Raw genomic sequence first — 14,910 nt, 5'->3', positions numbered from 1 at the left:
AAGTCAGAAGAACCAATCAAAACCCAGGCCCTTCAGCCTTGTTGGCCAATTGGCATGGAGACCCTCAATCTCCCCCTGCCAACTCTAAAGAACCAATCAGGACTCCATAACTCTAACCCAGTGGGCGCCCAGACTAAGTCAGTATCCAGATCCAACCCAGGCCTCCTATCCAATTAGAACCCACAGCCCTCAGTCCTAAGGACCAATAAGCATCAACTCTTCATCAGTCTTTCCCTCCTCTGTCCCAGTCAGGGCAACCAAACCGAATGGGGATCCCTCAGTTTTTCTAGCCAATTAGTATCAGGCCTCCCCTACATCCAAGTATCCAATCTGTCCTGGCCCCACTCAAATCAAGCAGTGCTATCCTCAGGCTCATCATCCAATCATGAATGATAATAAACCATGAACCAATCACAACCTCCCTCTTCACGGTTTCTAGCTTCCAAACCTTTATCCATGCTGTGCCCCCTTCCTCACTCACTTCTATTCCCCACTGAGCAGTGAAGAGCGAGCCTTTTGTATACTTCCTACTTTTATTTGATAATAACAAACTGTATATAAAAAGGGTCAAGGAAGGCGGGGAGGCCCTGGATCTCCCCCTCTCTGCTTCCCCAAGCATCCCCCGCCCCTAGGCCCCAGCAGGGACCACTCCCTTCCCGCCTTGTGGTGGGGTGGGGATTGACAGGCATGGAAATGGTTGTTTGTGTGTGTGTGTGTGTGTGTGTGTGTGTGTGTGTATGGGTGTTGGGGGGTCAAGGATGGAGAGAGGGTCAAGAATTAGAGAGAGGGCCTTCCCTCATCCCCCATCAGAGCTGGCACCCTGAGGAGGGGTCTTGAGAGAGTTGTGAGGGTCCACAGATGTGCCTCAGCCTATGAGACGGTAGAAGATCCAGCATCCAAAAGTGACCCAGTGACTGGCCCAGCTGAGCTCTGACCATTTGTGGACAGTGTATGCCATGCCGTAGCCCTGTGGGAGAGAAAGCGGTGATGGTCGGTCCCACTCAGCAAGAACAAAGAAGGTCTCAGGAAAACCTACCCTTTGCTCAAGGACGTTTCTGTGACTCCACTGCAGCCCTGAGTGAGGCCCCAGAGAAGAGATTGGGTACATATGAAAGGTAGGCATATTTAGTTTTTTTCTTTTGTATTTTCTTCTCTTTCAAAAATTTAAAAAACAAGACAAGGCAATCCCACTCTCTGACCTGTACTCTCCCGTATATATAAAGAGCTCCTAGAAATTCACTTTTTAAAAAGACAAAAATTAGCAAAGGAGGTGAGTAGGCCATTTTCAGTAAAGGAAAAAAAAACCCAAATGGCTCTTAAATATACGAAAAAATACTCAGCCTCACTCATCATCTTCCTCCACTCAAACTGGCAAACATATCCATGAGGTCTGAGAGGCACTCTGTTGTCGGGGTGTCAAGCACGATCACATACTGCTGGTGGGAGGGCAAAAGGTAACTTCTCCATTGCTGTCAAGACTAGATCCTACAGCTCTGTCTGCACCTATGTGAATCCACATGGATGTGAGGGTATTACTTGCTGCAGCACCACTTACCATAGGAAAAGAGTGGGAATCACCTGGGTGTCCACCAATAAGGGACAAACTACATTGTGTCACAATGGAAAAAATGAACGAGGACACTCTATGTCTTCATGTGGAAGGTTTTCAGGAATTATGTGAAAAAAGCAACATGTAGCACAGTGTCATTCATGTGTTACCTTTAGGGTAAAAAGCAGGGGGGAGGGAATTAAAATATATTTTTATATCTGCTTATTATGCTTCAATTTTAGAAGGATAGTTTAATAAAATGAATAAAAGTGGTTACCTGTAAGAGGGTGGGGGTAAGACGGCAGGAATAAGACTCTCCCCTGAATATCTTGAATACTGTTTGGTTTTTCAACCATGTGATATGCATTAACTTTTTTTTTTTTTTTTTTTTTGGTCATGCCTCGTGGCTTGAGGGATCTTAGTTCCCCGACTAGGGATTGAACCCTGGCCCCCGCAGTGAAAGCGCCGAGTCCTAACCACTGGACAGCCAGGGAATTTCCTTAAATTTTTAATTGAAAATAAAACTTTATATTATTTTATATTTTGTCATTAAAAACAATTTTTAATTTTTTATTCAGGTTGACTGTGCAAAATCTGGGTTTTGCTTCTTTTTAAATAAAATTTTTGTTTTATTTTTATTAAAACTTTAAAAATAGTTAATGCAGGGTATTCCCTGGCCGTCCAGTGGTTAGGACTCGGCGCTTTCACTGCGGGGGCCAGGGTTCAATCCCTGGTCGGGGAACTAAGATCCCGAAAGCCGCCTGGAATGGCCAAAAAAAAAAAAAAAGAAAAAAAATGAGCTGAAAGAGAAGCTAAACCGGGATCCTGCTAGTGCCATATGAATAAACATTATTTTGAAATTGTTTTTCATTTAAAAAGGAGTAAAACCTGGAACGTGCACACTCCACCTGCATAAAACTAGTATATACATTTTAATATACACTATTTTTTTTTTTTTTTTTTTTTTGCGGTACGTGGGCCTCTCACTGTTGTGGCCTCTCCTGTTGCGGAGCACAGGCTCTGGACGCGCAGGCTCAGCAGCCATGGCTCATGGGCCCAGCCGCTCCGCGGCATGTGGGATCTTCCCGGACCGGGGCACAAACCCGTGTCCCCTGCATCGGCAGGTGGACTCTCAATCACTGCACCACCAGGGAATCCCAACATACACTTTTTAAGTAGAATCCAGGATTTGCACAATCAATGTAAGTAAAACTATTTTTTTTAACAAATTAAATAAAGAAATCTTGTGAATTCTACCTAAATAAAAATATGATGAAATAATTAACTTTTAAAAAAGTAAAACCTGGATTTTGCACTCCATCTCTAGAAAATAAATTTTATAAGTAAAATAAATGTATTTTGCACACTTCACCCAAGTAAAAGACCCAACAGTATGAATCAACCAGAGGGACAAGGGGACAGAAGGACGGTAGAGCAGTGGCTACACAAGCTGGAGACAGATGACACAAGGTTCCCATGCCTTGGCCTCCCCACCTTTGTCCTCATGGTTCCCATGAATAGGTAGCATATCCCTGGGTAACCCTGAGCCCAGGGCCCCACCTCACCTGCTCCTCTGTGGTGTCGTCCACATCAACATCGAACAGGGAGCCCAGGTAGGCCAGGTGGAAGATGGCCAGGGCCCCAAAGAGCAGGTTTAAGGCTCGCACCCCCAGGCCCTGTGGGGGACAGATGGATATGCTTGGCAGCTGGACCTAATCACCATCCCCCAGCCCCACTTGGGCAGGGGCACACAGGGAAATGCACAAGGCACAGGAATGAGGATGTCCAGGGCACCCACCCCCAGGGTAGGAAAGAGATGGTTCTGATCCTCCTATGGGAGCTCAAGGGGTATCCAAGGATGAGGGTACTGTTAGCATGAGAGCGTCCAGGTTGGGGGAGATGTGAGTATTCAGGCAGAGGAGGAAAAATGGTGGGTAGGGCTTTGAGTTGGGGGTTTATGGTGATAAACATTGGTTGTCGGGTGGGAGGAAAATCTGAAATTCTCCATACTTCTTGTTGCAAAAAGAATGAGAAAAAAAAAGACTCAAACGAAAGCAAATCCCCACTGTGACCTACAGGGCCCACCTCTCCCTGTCTCACTCACTCTGCTCAAGCCATACCGGCCTCCTCGCTGTTCCTCAAATATTCCAGGCCCTCTCCCATCTCAGGGCCTTTACACTGTTGTTGACTTTGCCTGGAATGCTTCCCTCCCTCACCTCCTTCAGTTAAAGAACTCAAAAGTCACCTCCCCATTTAAACTTGAAACCACTCAGCCCCTGATACTTCCCTTTCTCTTTCTCTTATGTATTTTCTCCTTGGCACTAATCACAGTCTAACAAACTATTATACTTTACTTATTTTTTATTTACTGTCTTCCCAGTTAAAATGTTTGTCCCAGAGGGCTGGGACTTTGGTCTGTTTTGTTCACCACTGTGTCTCCAGCACCTTGAACAATGCCTGATACCAGCAGGTGCTCAACAGATGTTCACTGGGGAAAATAAACGCTAGGTGGGTATATAGCAGTTGCTTGATAAATGTTCGTTAGATAAATGGATGCCAGTGAATAGAGATGAGGTTATGGGGGTGGATCGGGCACTGGAAGAGGAAGCTGGGCACCCTGAGACAGATATAAGATGGAGACAGAAGTAATTTTTGAGGGGGAGAGTTGGACAAAAGGCTGCCTAGGCTGAACCCTCACCAAGCGATGCTGGTGTGAACAGTCTGCTGGGCACCGTTTCGACAAGATGCAGGCACTGAGGATCCGAGCCAGGCGCTTTCGGAGGACTAGGGCAGATGCGGGGTGGGGGGTGGGCAGAGGTAAGGGCGTCAGGTTAGCCTCAGGGGACAGTGGTTCCAGCCCGCCACCAACCTTCCATCCCATCTACTGGGCTGGGTTCCGCCCTCACCGTGCTCCACATAAGTGATAAACGCCAGGGACAGCAGCACCGCAGCCAGGTGGAAGCTGAAGCCCTGGGGTGGGGGTGGGGGGCAATGAGGTGAGTGAGGAGGAGGCCCTACCACCCCCATCCAGCTACCACCCTGGTCCCGCTCCGCCCTGCTCACGTGCAGGAGGGCGCTGGCTGCATAGGTGACCAGCACAGCTGAGAAGGTCCCCAGGCGGAGAGCATTCTTGAAAACATCTGCAGGGGGGAGATGTGGGGCAAGTGTCTCCTGAGATTCCCCCTTGCCCTTCCTGGAGGGCCATAGGGCAGGGTGAGGATACCCACAACCTCTTGGGGCCCCCAGGATGAAGTCTCTTTATAATGGCCTCCAACTTCACATTGTCTAAAAGTTAGCTCCTGATCTTCCCTCCCAACCTGCTCCTCCTATAGTCTTTCCCAAGTGCAGCCAGTGTCAACTACACCCTTCCAGTTCCTCAGGACAAAAGCCTCACTATCACCCTTGATCTGCCCCCCACCCCCAACGCCCATAACCAAACTCAGCAAATCCTGTCAGTTCTATCTTCAGAGTTTATCCAGAATCTGACCTCTCCTCCCCATTTCCACTCTGCCCTCCCCGACTCCCTGTCTGTCCTCACAGTAGCCAGAGGGTCCTGGTACAACCTAAGTCAGCCCATGGCCCTCCTCTGCTCAGAACCCTGCTCTGAGATCTCTCTCAGAGAAAAAGCCAAAGTCCTCCCCGTGGCCAGAGAGGCCCTACAGAACCAGGCCCTGTCACCTCTCCGAACTCACCTCCTGCCACTGGTCCCCTCGCTCACTCTGATCCCACCACACTGGTCTCCTCACTGTTTTTCAAATGTGCCAGGTATGCTCCTGCCTCAGGGCCTTTGCACTTGCTGTTCCTTCCATGTGTTAAATTCCTCCCCTACATGTTTGCATTGATTGCTCTCTCACCTCCTTCAGGTCTTTGCTCAAACGTTAGCTCCTCAGTGAGACTTGCTCTGGATGATGTATTTAAAATTGCATCCACCCCTACTCACACACTCCTAAGACTCCCAGGTCATCTTTACCTGCTTTCTTTATTTTTTACCATAGCACTTATCACTACCTGAACTATTGTGTATTTTCTTTTTATTATACTGCTACCCCCACAAAAATGTCAACTCCACAAGGGCAGGAATTTGGGAGATTTTTTGGTCCCTACTATCTTCAGCTTGTTGTATGAATGTGTGAAAGGGGTGTGGGTTGAGGACTGCCAACTCTCTTGGAGTGGTGACTCACAGTTATTTAGCCAATAAGACATGGGCAGGTTCCAGCTTGTGACAACTTCCACCATGGACCGGGGCAGCTCCACGTTCAGTGGCTTAGAGACCGTCAGGTCCCTATGGGCAGAAGAGACACGCAAACTCATTTGGGATTTCAACCCACCTGATGGCCACACTTCTGTTCTTGGCTGTTCCCTCCCCCAGGAACACCCCCCTCCTCCCTGCAGCTCCTCTAGGCAGCACCCTGTGGGAGATGGGGCTCCCCAGCCCTCCCCACCATTCCAGGTGATCCTTCTCCTCGGTGAAGCCAGCCCCTGCCAACGTGGCCGTGGCCTCGGACAGAAAGCCCACAAAATAGTTGCTGAAGTGGAAGGAGACAGCACTCTCATAGGCTCGCAGCCACCTGCGGGAAAGGAGCCAGGGAGAGAGAGGCATCACGCCCAGGCCCCAGCGTGACACCCCACCATGTGCCAGCATCCCTGGCCCCTCTGTAGACTCACCTTACCATGGTGCCCCTAGGGGTCAGGAAGGCAGCAGAGAAGAAAGGAAAGAGAGTCAGAGAGGCCCTGGAGGCTGGCCTGAGTTGTTCATCAACAAGACAGACAAATATGGCGGCAAAAGAGGTGCGCTGTGATAGTCCCACACATCTATCCATCCGTACACCATCAGTTAGTTTCAGGCAGCTCAAATGGATGTGTGAGCTGCCCTATAATATGACACGGTCCCGCAGCTTCACGTGGCCAGACATCCAGACCCAGGGACTGTTAGAGGCTGACCTCACAGCCACATGGCCAGACACACATACTATCAGACTCCAAGCTCTCTGACCTGATTCGGTGACCATAAGATACCCGGAAGTCCTTTAGTTAGGCACAGAGACCATCAAGCACCCTGTTACGCATGCACACACAATTCTGTACTCAGTCATCCTGTCAGTTGTACAGTCAGACACGGTCAAAGACAAGCAGCGTCTTACACTGGAAAAAGCATAGGTTCTGGATTCAGGCCTGGGATTAGTGCCTGGCTGCTTAGTTGGGTGACACTGGGCAAGTCATTCCACCCTTCAGAGCCTCATTCAGCATCAGACACAATCAGCGGCCAGTGAGTAGGGGAGAAGGTCATACAGTCAAATAGCTGGATGAAATCCTAGTCACACCCGGGGTGGAAGGTCGGTTCTGCCCCTCAGCTAGACAATACCAAGGAGCCAGAGAAGGCAGACCCACAGGCAGAATCCATCACAGACATGCGCACGACACGCGACAGTCAGACCCATTCCCAGCCAGGGTTACAGACAAGCCAGATTTATCCTATCCAGTGACAGCCACATACTCCCATCATGGACAACCGCCCAGCCAGACAGCCAGAACTCCAGTCCCACACAGGAGTCCCTGGCTGATAGGTAAACAACCTATACAAACCCCTAGCTAGAGTCACAGACAGGTCAGTGTCACCAACCAACACATACTTGTGGCACTGCAGTCACATAACTTGCTTCTGATGGTGAAATAGCAGAACAGACGGACAGCCAGGCACAGTATGTGACGGAGTATCCATTGTACACGGAGTCATAGGGCCAATCTTGGTCAAACCACAGCCACAGACACTCAGTCTCTGTCTAGTCACCGGGTGGATGGTCAGACAGTCTCAGACTCACAGAACCAATCAGTCACAGACTGTGCACCCACCCCCATTCAGCCCCACTCGCCCTCAGCACCTGCCCTCATTTACCTGGCTTTGCGTTTCTTGCTGTAGTAACAGAAGACAGACAGAAGCATTAAGAGACAACTCAGAGCTGGGGAGACCCCAGGTCCCTCCCCAACCCCCTCACTGCTGGGCAGAGGCCTCGAAGGCTGTGCTCACTTGCGAAGGAGGCGGTCACCATCAAGGGGGATGAAGTACGGGAAGAGGTAGGGGCCCACACAGGTGGACAGCACAAGGCACAGCAGGGCCAGCGCCAGACTCCGGGCCACCTTCTGCAGCCATCGGCGGCTCTGTGGGGATCAAGGCTCCATGAACACTGCCCCATGGTGGCTTCCCATGGTCCCTGCCCACCTGTCCACCCAGGACCTCACCAGCGGGCGGCCTTGGACGGCCTGTAGGTAGCTGTGGAAGGATATCCAGGGCCCAAAGACGATGGTGCCCACGAAGTAGAGGTAGCCCATGAACTCCACGGGCGAGGGCACTGCACCCACCTCACCCCGGTCCAGGTCGAAGCCCAGAGACACCGCCTTCATGGCCACAATCATCTGGGCCCCTAGGTGTGGTGCCCATGGTCAAGTGGATGAGCAGAGAGCAGGTCATCATGGGGTACGGGGAACACCAGGTGAGAGGTGGTAAGAAAGAAGAGCAAGTGTGGAGAGGTGGGCATGGGGCCAGACAGGCAGCTGAGCAGGTAGGCCCAGGACTGGCAGATGTCTTGACTCAAGATCTTGAGTCAGGCATGGACATGAGATGGGACAGACAGATGGGGAAGAGACACGGTAGAGAGAAACACAGATGTAAGGGGAATCTAAGGGCTGCGTGTCCAGTGGGCTAGGCAGATGAGGGAGAAAAGCGGGGAAGGAAAGACAGGGTGGGGGGAGTTAGGAGATGTGGAGTGGTGCTGGAGGGCTGGGGCAGGGGAGAGGGCCAGGGCTGCCTACCTCTCATCTTGTGCCATGTCACGGTGTCCACCATGTGCATCTCACTGAGGAAAAAGGTGGTGGTCTTGGCCCTGTGACTCCTCTGGCCTCAGATACCACAAAGGGGGGAAACCAAGGTGCAGAGAGGGTATACCCTTCCCTGCCCTGCACAACCTCATGGAGGAATAGTTCTCCAGGGCTCCCTCCTCCAGGGGGAGCTCAAGTCCAGCCTGTTCTGTGTAGCCTTCGGAAAGAACAAGTCTCCCAGATTTCCATCCCCTCCAGAAACACCCCACGTCCTCCCTGTCCTGGACAGCCTCAGGAGGGGCGGCCTGGGGATCCCCCCGCCCTTCTGCGGACAGCGTGGGGATGAGGACATACACCCATACCCCATGAGTAGGTAGATGAGGATGGTGACGGAGAGGAAGACGCCGCGATGGGAGGAATGTCGGCAGAGGAACAGCACGAGGTAGCACAGGAGGCTGAGCAGTACGACCCAAACCATGTGCAGCTGGAAGAAGTGGTAGAGGCTGAAGAACCCGCCTGCCACGGTGCTTGCATGCTTCAGGTAGGATGGCAACCCTTTGGGTGAGAGAAAGAGAGGACAAGAAAGGGAATTAGAGCAGGGCTGGTAGAAGGGCAGCCTGGGCAGAGGACGTAGCTCAGGCAAAGGCTTAGAGGTTGGAACGTGGTGGGATTGCAGGGGGCCCAAAGCAGGTGTTGGGGAGCTGGGGAGGTGGCAGGGCTTGGGTTTAAAGAAAAGAGACATCTATAAAGGTCACTTTGGGAATCCTGGAGGAAATTTGAATAACTTATATTGAATAATATTATGGCATCAAGATTAAATTTCCTGAGGGGTGATGGTTGAGGCTCTGGCTGTTGGGGGAAGATGTCTTTGTTCTTGGGGGACACACGCAAGAGGATTTGGGATGAAGTGTCAGCACGTTATTCAAGTGATTCAGGAAGATGATAGATAGATAGATAGGCAGATGGACGGATGGATAGGTAGGTAGATAGATAGGTAGATAGAGCAAGCTAATGTGGCAAGATGTTGACAGTTGGAGAATCAGGTGATGCATATATGGGTGTTCATTGTACTATTCTTTCAACTTAGCTTTTCAGTAACTTTGAAACTTTTCAAAGTGATAAACCTGGGGAAAAAATAAAACATCCATTTAAAATAAAAGAACAAGAAAAAAGAAAGTGTAGAACTTCTGAATCTCAGATTTCCAAAATTCTCAGCATCCCATGGGGATCTCGGGCACTTGGGATCTCGTTGTTTGGATATAGGCTTGCCACGATTTGTGGAAACATTCCAGAATCCTAGAATCCAGAGATTTTATCATGCCTTGATTCCAGAAATCCAGAATGCCAGCATTTTGGAAGCCTGGAATGTGAGAATTTCAACTTGTCAGAATCCCCAAACCCCATAACACGGCACTTTGGGATACATGGTACTTTCCATAACCCTGTGACATCAGCATTTCAGAATCTTATAACCTTGGGATGTAGGCATTTCAGGATCCCAAGATTCAAGAACCTCAGCTTTCAACAGTCCCAGAACCCAGGGATACGGAAAGGTATGGCTTGGCATGGCAGGATGTGGCTTGGTGTGGTGTAGCATGGGGTGGCTGGGTTAGTGGGACGTGGTGTGGTAGAATGGCGCTTAGCCTGGTGGGCTGTGGTAGGCTGGACGTGTACGAGCCTGGCTTGGCTTGGCAAGATGTGGCAGGATAAAGTGGGGCTTGGTACGGATGAACGTGGCAGGTGTGATTTGGCCTGGCGTGGTGGCCCATGGTGTGGCAGGCACTTACCAAGCCTCCACAGGAGGCGGCAGGCGAGGCAGATGGCAAGGAGCAGCCAGATCTGGTCAAGGCCCTGCTGGGCAGTAGGCAGGAGACAGCCCTGCAGCAGCTGCTGGAAAAATTCCTGGCGGCTGAAGGTGGCCATTGTGGACCCCCACGGATGGATGGACTGATGGATAGACCTGCCAAAGGGGGGACATAGAAGGAGCTTAGTTGGGATGTCCACGGGGCAGACGATGCTCAAGAGATGGACTTGAGCACTCAGATTTCAGTCTGGGGCTGTCCAACCCTTGTAGAGACAGGGTACTGAGGGGCTGAGGGAGGGTGTGAGTGTCAGGTACATCAGATTGAGCCGCCAGCTGTGTGTGTGGGGGTGTTCTGGGTGCACACACACAGCCCATGACCTGCGGTGAATGAAGGACCTGTGTTTCTTGTATGCTGGGAAGAGTCCGGGTCCGATAGGGATTGAATGGTGTACATTGTAGGCCTGTATATCAAATTGGGGGGCTCCCTGGTTTCCGAGGTAGAGTCACTCAGTGTGGAGGGCAGAGAGGGAGATCCTGTGACACTTGGGGGCCGTGTGCATCTCTCCTTGAACGGATGTGGGGGGTGTCCTGTATCCCCCGCGCGCCCCATCCCACCCCCACCCGGTCTCTCCCGGCCGCCAACAAAGCCCTGCCCAGGCCCGGGGGCTGCAGGGAGGTGGAGGTGGTGGAAAGGGACACAGCAGAAGGGAGAGTTGGAAAGGTGATGGAGAGGGGGCCCTAGCACACGCGCTGCAGACCCGCAAGGGGAGGCCGGCTCAGGATGCGAGCGGGAGAGCCGCACGTGCACTACCGGCGACCTACCTGGCAGTAAGAAAGCTGCGGTCCAGGGGGCCGGGGACGTACAGCCGCCGCCACCGTCGCCGCCTCCTCCGGGCAGCCTCCCCCGCAGGCCGCAAGGCCGGGACCAGCTGCGGCTCCCAGGGCAGCGCGGAGAGCGGGCCCTTTAAATCCCGGGGAGGCCCGGCCGGCCCGCTCGGCCAATAAGAGGACAGGAGCGGGGCGGGGACGGAGGAGGAGGGGAGCGGGAGGATTGAGGGAAGGAGGAGCGGGAGGTTGAGAGGAGCCGGGCGCGGGAGGACGTCGGCGCGTGGAACGTTGGATCCCGCACCTTTCCGACCTCTTGGTGTGCCAGTCCCTGAAGGGTCGCGTCGGGAGGTCTTCTGGCCGTCCAAGAACAAACTGTCCAAACGCCAAATTCCTAATCCTTGGAAGCCGAGATGGGAAAGATGGGGGAGGGAGGAGAGAAAGTCCGTTTCCCCAGCCATCAGCCTCGCCCCCGAAACTGCCCACCCGCGCACGTCTTCGTGTCACTGTTGTGCCCCCTTTTCACAGATGGGAAAATAAACCGAGGTCTCTCCTTTCCCATCCTTTGAAGGAGCTATGGGAATTTCCAACCCTCTCCAGCACCAGGGACCGGCCAGAAACACCAGTATTGACTGTCACCTAGGAGCAAGAATTAGGCGCCTGTGCTTTCCCCTAGGGACTCCTTCCGGAGGCTAGTACGGAGCACCGATTGGGAGCATTTATAAGGCACTTACAGCGTCCCCAACAATGGTTTGTATTGGGCCCTATCTGCACCAACTCTGAGGATTTATGCAGCACTTGCTGTCTGCCTACCCTACCCTGCAGTGTCTGGACACTCCGCTCTGTCCCTAGGCTGATGAAGGGCCTTTTTCCAAAGGAGCATTTATTGGGCACGGACTGCATACTTACTTAGCTATCAGGTGCAAGGGAGAAGGAAGCCAAGGTCAAGCTGGACCCCACCCTGACCTGAGGAGCTAAAGAAAACAGGTTCTAGTCAGATTAATGCCTGCCTGTATGGAGCTGGGCAAGCCATGCCCACTCCCCGGGCTTCAGTGTCCCTTTCTGTTAAACAAAAGAGTGGGATTAGCAGTTCTTTGCTTGGAAATACCAATGGCAATTGAAGAGAAATGCATGTCTCCTCTCTTTAAAAAAATGTTAACATGAAGTTAGATGGAGTTTTACCTCATAAATGAATATGCATATATTACAAATGAAAAATATTTAACAGTTGACCCTTGAACAACGCAGGTTTGAACTGCACAATCCACTGATAGGTGGATACTTTTCAATAGTAAATACTACGGTACTACACAGTCCTTGTTTGGTTGATTCCTGGGATGCAGAGGAACTGTGGGTATGGAGGGCCGGCTATGAATTATACACGGATTGAGACCCTCCCCAGTTGTTCAGTGGTCAACTGTAATGGGTAATTACATAGGCCAGATGCACAAATATTAATTCCTTTCCTTAACAGCAGAATACAGGCCATACATTTTATGACTTAGACTTCATTCTAATTTTTTCCTCAGTTTTCAAACATACTCAAATCGAGTCAACAATGACCCACAGCACAAGCAAGAAATATTTCCTTTGGTTGCAAGACCTGGCATTTAAAACTGGAAGATCCTCACTATGTGTACCCTGAGCTTCACAGACTTGATTGTTTCCATCTAGTCTTCTGATGTGTGTGACAAAGAACTAGTCTCTAGATTCTAGGACATATAAAGGGCATCTACAAATCAATAAGAAAAGGACAAACAATACACTAGAAAATGGACAGTAGACATGAATAGGTAATCCACGGCAGAAGTCACCTGAAATGGCCAATACGTATAATATATGAAAAGATAACTCAATCTCTTTATCAGGGAAATGCAAAATTAAAACAACAGATATGATTTCATATCTACTAGGTGTGATGTTTCATATTTTTACCGCTGGAGCTTAGTAGAGAGTGGGCACTCAATAAATATCTGTCAGACTTTATAGCCTTTGTAGTCATTCTGGGTTATAGATTCTAGGACATTTTAAATGGTCTCCCTATAATTAAAGATGAAAATTAAGACAAAGAGATCCCATTCTTTGCTTATTAGATTGACAAAAAAAAATTGCCAAGCCTCAGAATAATGTTTTCTCTCTCTCATTTTGTCTCTCTTTTTCTCTCAGTATATCTCTATCTATCTATCTATAATTTTTTCTAAAGTATTTGATCGTAGTTGCAAGTGTGATGCCCTTTCAATGAAATACTTCAGTATAAAATTTCTAAGAACAAGGATATTTTCTTACGTTCCTGCCAGCAGAGTATGAGGGTTCCAATTTCTCCACATCTTCACAAACACTTTGTTATCTGATTCTAGCCATCCTAGTGGGTGTGCCAATACTGTCCTTTTATAGGAAAAGGAAATCCTAGGTCACGAGCTGCATTCCTTTATCAGGTCTTTTTGGTCTCTTTCAATCTGGAACAATGTCTCCATCTTCCATTAACTTTCGCGATCTTGATGTTTTCGAAGAGCACAGGTCAGTGCTTTGGAAGAATGTCCTTAAATTTGGGTTTATCTGATGTTTCCTCAAGATTAGATTTGGATTATGCATTTTGGGCAGGAATTCCACAGAAGTGACGCTGTGTTCTCCTCAGTGTATCCGGAAGCACAAAGCATTGGTTAATTCCAAATTGTTGGTATTAGCTTTGATCATTCGATTAAGGTGGTGTTTTCCAGGTTTCTCCACCGAAATGTACTCTTTCCCCTTTGTAATTAATAAGTATCTTGTAGGGACATACTTTGAGATTATGTATCTTTCCTATTTTTCGTCAAACTTCCACTCACCAGTTTAGCATGCGTTGGTGATTCTTGCCTGAAGCAATTACTACTATGATGGTGGCCATATGATGATTTTCTTTTACATGTATAGCTGGGATTCTACTGTGAGAAAGAGCTTTCTCTTCTTCCCCATGTATTTATTTATTCGTTTGTTTATTTGTATCAGTGTGGGACTCATAATTTACAGGTTAAAATCAGTTACTATCATTTTAAAATTAATTTATTAATTAATTTATTTTTGGCTGCATTGGGTCTTCGTTGCTGCACGTGGGCTTTCTCTAGTTGCGGCGAGCGGGGGCTAGTCTTCATTGTGTGGCTTCTCTTGTTGTGGAGCACGGGCTCTAGGTGCGGGGGCTTCAGTAGTTGTGGCGCGCGGGCTTAGTTGCTCCACGGCATGGGGGATCTTCCTGGACCAGGGCTCGAACCCATGTCCCCTGTATTGGCAGGTGGATTCTTAACCACTGCGCCACCAGGGAAGTCCCAGTTACTATCTTTATGTAGTTATAAAAGTAGCTTAATTGAGATATAATTTACATACCATAAAATTCACCCAAGTTAGTTGTACAAGGCAATGGTAGTTAGTGTATTTATAGGCTTGTGCAAAAATCACCACAATCTAATTTTAGGATATTTCGATCACCCCAAAAAGAAACCCTGTGACTGTTAGCATTCAATCCCTATCTGTCTCTGACAGCCCTAGGCAACCACTAATCTCATTCTGGATTTGCTTATTCTGGACATTTCATATAAATGAAATCATACAATCACAAATCTTTTGTGTCTTGTTTCTTTCACTGAACATAATTTTTTAAACTGTGATAAAATACACATAACATAAAGTTTAGCATCTTAACCATTTAAAAAATAATACATTTATTTATTTATTTTTGGCTGCATTGGGTCTTCGTTGCTGCGCGCGGGCTTTCTCTAGTTGTGGCGAGCGGGGGCTACTGTTTGTTGTGGTGCACGGGCTTCTCATTGCAGTGGCTTCTCTTGTTGTGGAGCACGGGCTCTAGGCGCACAGGCTTCAGTAGTTGTGGCATGTGGGCTCAGTAGTTGTGGCTCGTGGCTCTAGAGCACAGGCTCAGCAGTTGTGGTGC

At 49.5% G+C, this 14,910-nt stretch overlaps 1 protein-coding gene across 7 annotated transcripts; it reads right to left on the bottom strand.

The window, feature by feature from the left end:
• Nucleotides 1–514: 514 nt before the first annotated feature.
• On the bottom strand, nt 515–11,424 carry PORCN (porcupine O-acyltransferase). Of its 7 annotated transcripts, XR_007474688.1 has the most exons (17): nt 10,989–11,424; nt 10,150–10,322; nt 8,725–8,917; nt 8,357–8,400; nt 7,787–7,968; nt 7,575–7,705; nt 7,443–7,460; nt 6,215–6,229; nt 5,992–6,117; nt 5,731–5,831; nt 4,613–4,689; nt 4,456–4,519; nt 4,248–4,333; nt 3,115–3,225; nt 1,827–2,048; nt 1,556–1,719; nt 515–967 (listed from the first exon to the last, which is right to left on the bottom strand). XR_007474688.1 is itself a non-coding variant. In XM_012537479.3 (15 exons), the coding sequence occupies exons 2-15, from the start codon at nt 10,283–10,285 to the stop codon at nt 866–868; spliced, it is 1,386 nt and encodes a 461-aa protein (XP_012392933.1). In that variant the 5' UTR covers nt 10,286–10,322; nt 10,989–11,420; the 3' UTR covers nt 515–865. The 7 variants fall into 7 exon arrangements, 5 of the variants coding, with proteins under 5 accessions (XP_012392933.1, XP_004282021.1, XP_033265547.1 ...); XR_004478165.2 differs by lacking the exon at nt 1,827–2,048; XM_012537479.3 differs by lacking the exons at nt 1,556–1,719; nt 1,827–2,048 and having other exon boundaries at nt 10,989–11,420.
• Nucleotides 11,425–14,910: the final 3,486 nt, after the last annotated feature.

This window comes from Orcinus orca, chromosome X (genome assembly GCF_937001465.1).
Source record: "Orcinus orca chromosome X, mOrcOrc1.1, whole genome shotgun sequence".
Lineage (NCBI taxonomy): Eukaryota > Metazoa > Chordata > Mammalia > Artiodactyla > Delphinidae > Orcinus > Orcinus orca.
Note: the sequence above shows the minus strand (reverse complement) of the source record. Positions and strands in the feature narration are given on the sequence as shown.

Bases quoted from the DNA above. Each gene is read 5' to 3' on its own strand.
- PORCN (XM_033409659.2), bottom strand. From the start codon at position 9,104: ATGTCTCTTTTCTTTAAACCCAAGCCCTGCCACCTCCCCAGCTCCCCA. The intron at 5,832-5,991 runs GTGGGGAGGGCT...TTCTGCCCATAG, and splicing joins GAGAAGGATCACCTGGAATG to GGACCTGACGGTCTCTAAGC. The intron at 4,690-5,730 runs GTGAGTCACCAC...TCCCCCCTGCAG, and splicing joins GTCTTATTGGCTAAATAACT to ATGTTTTCAAGAATGCTCTC.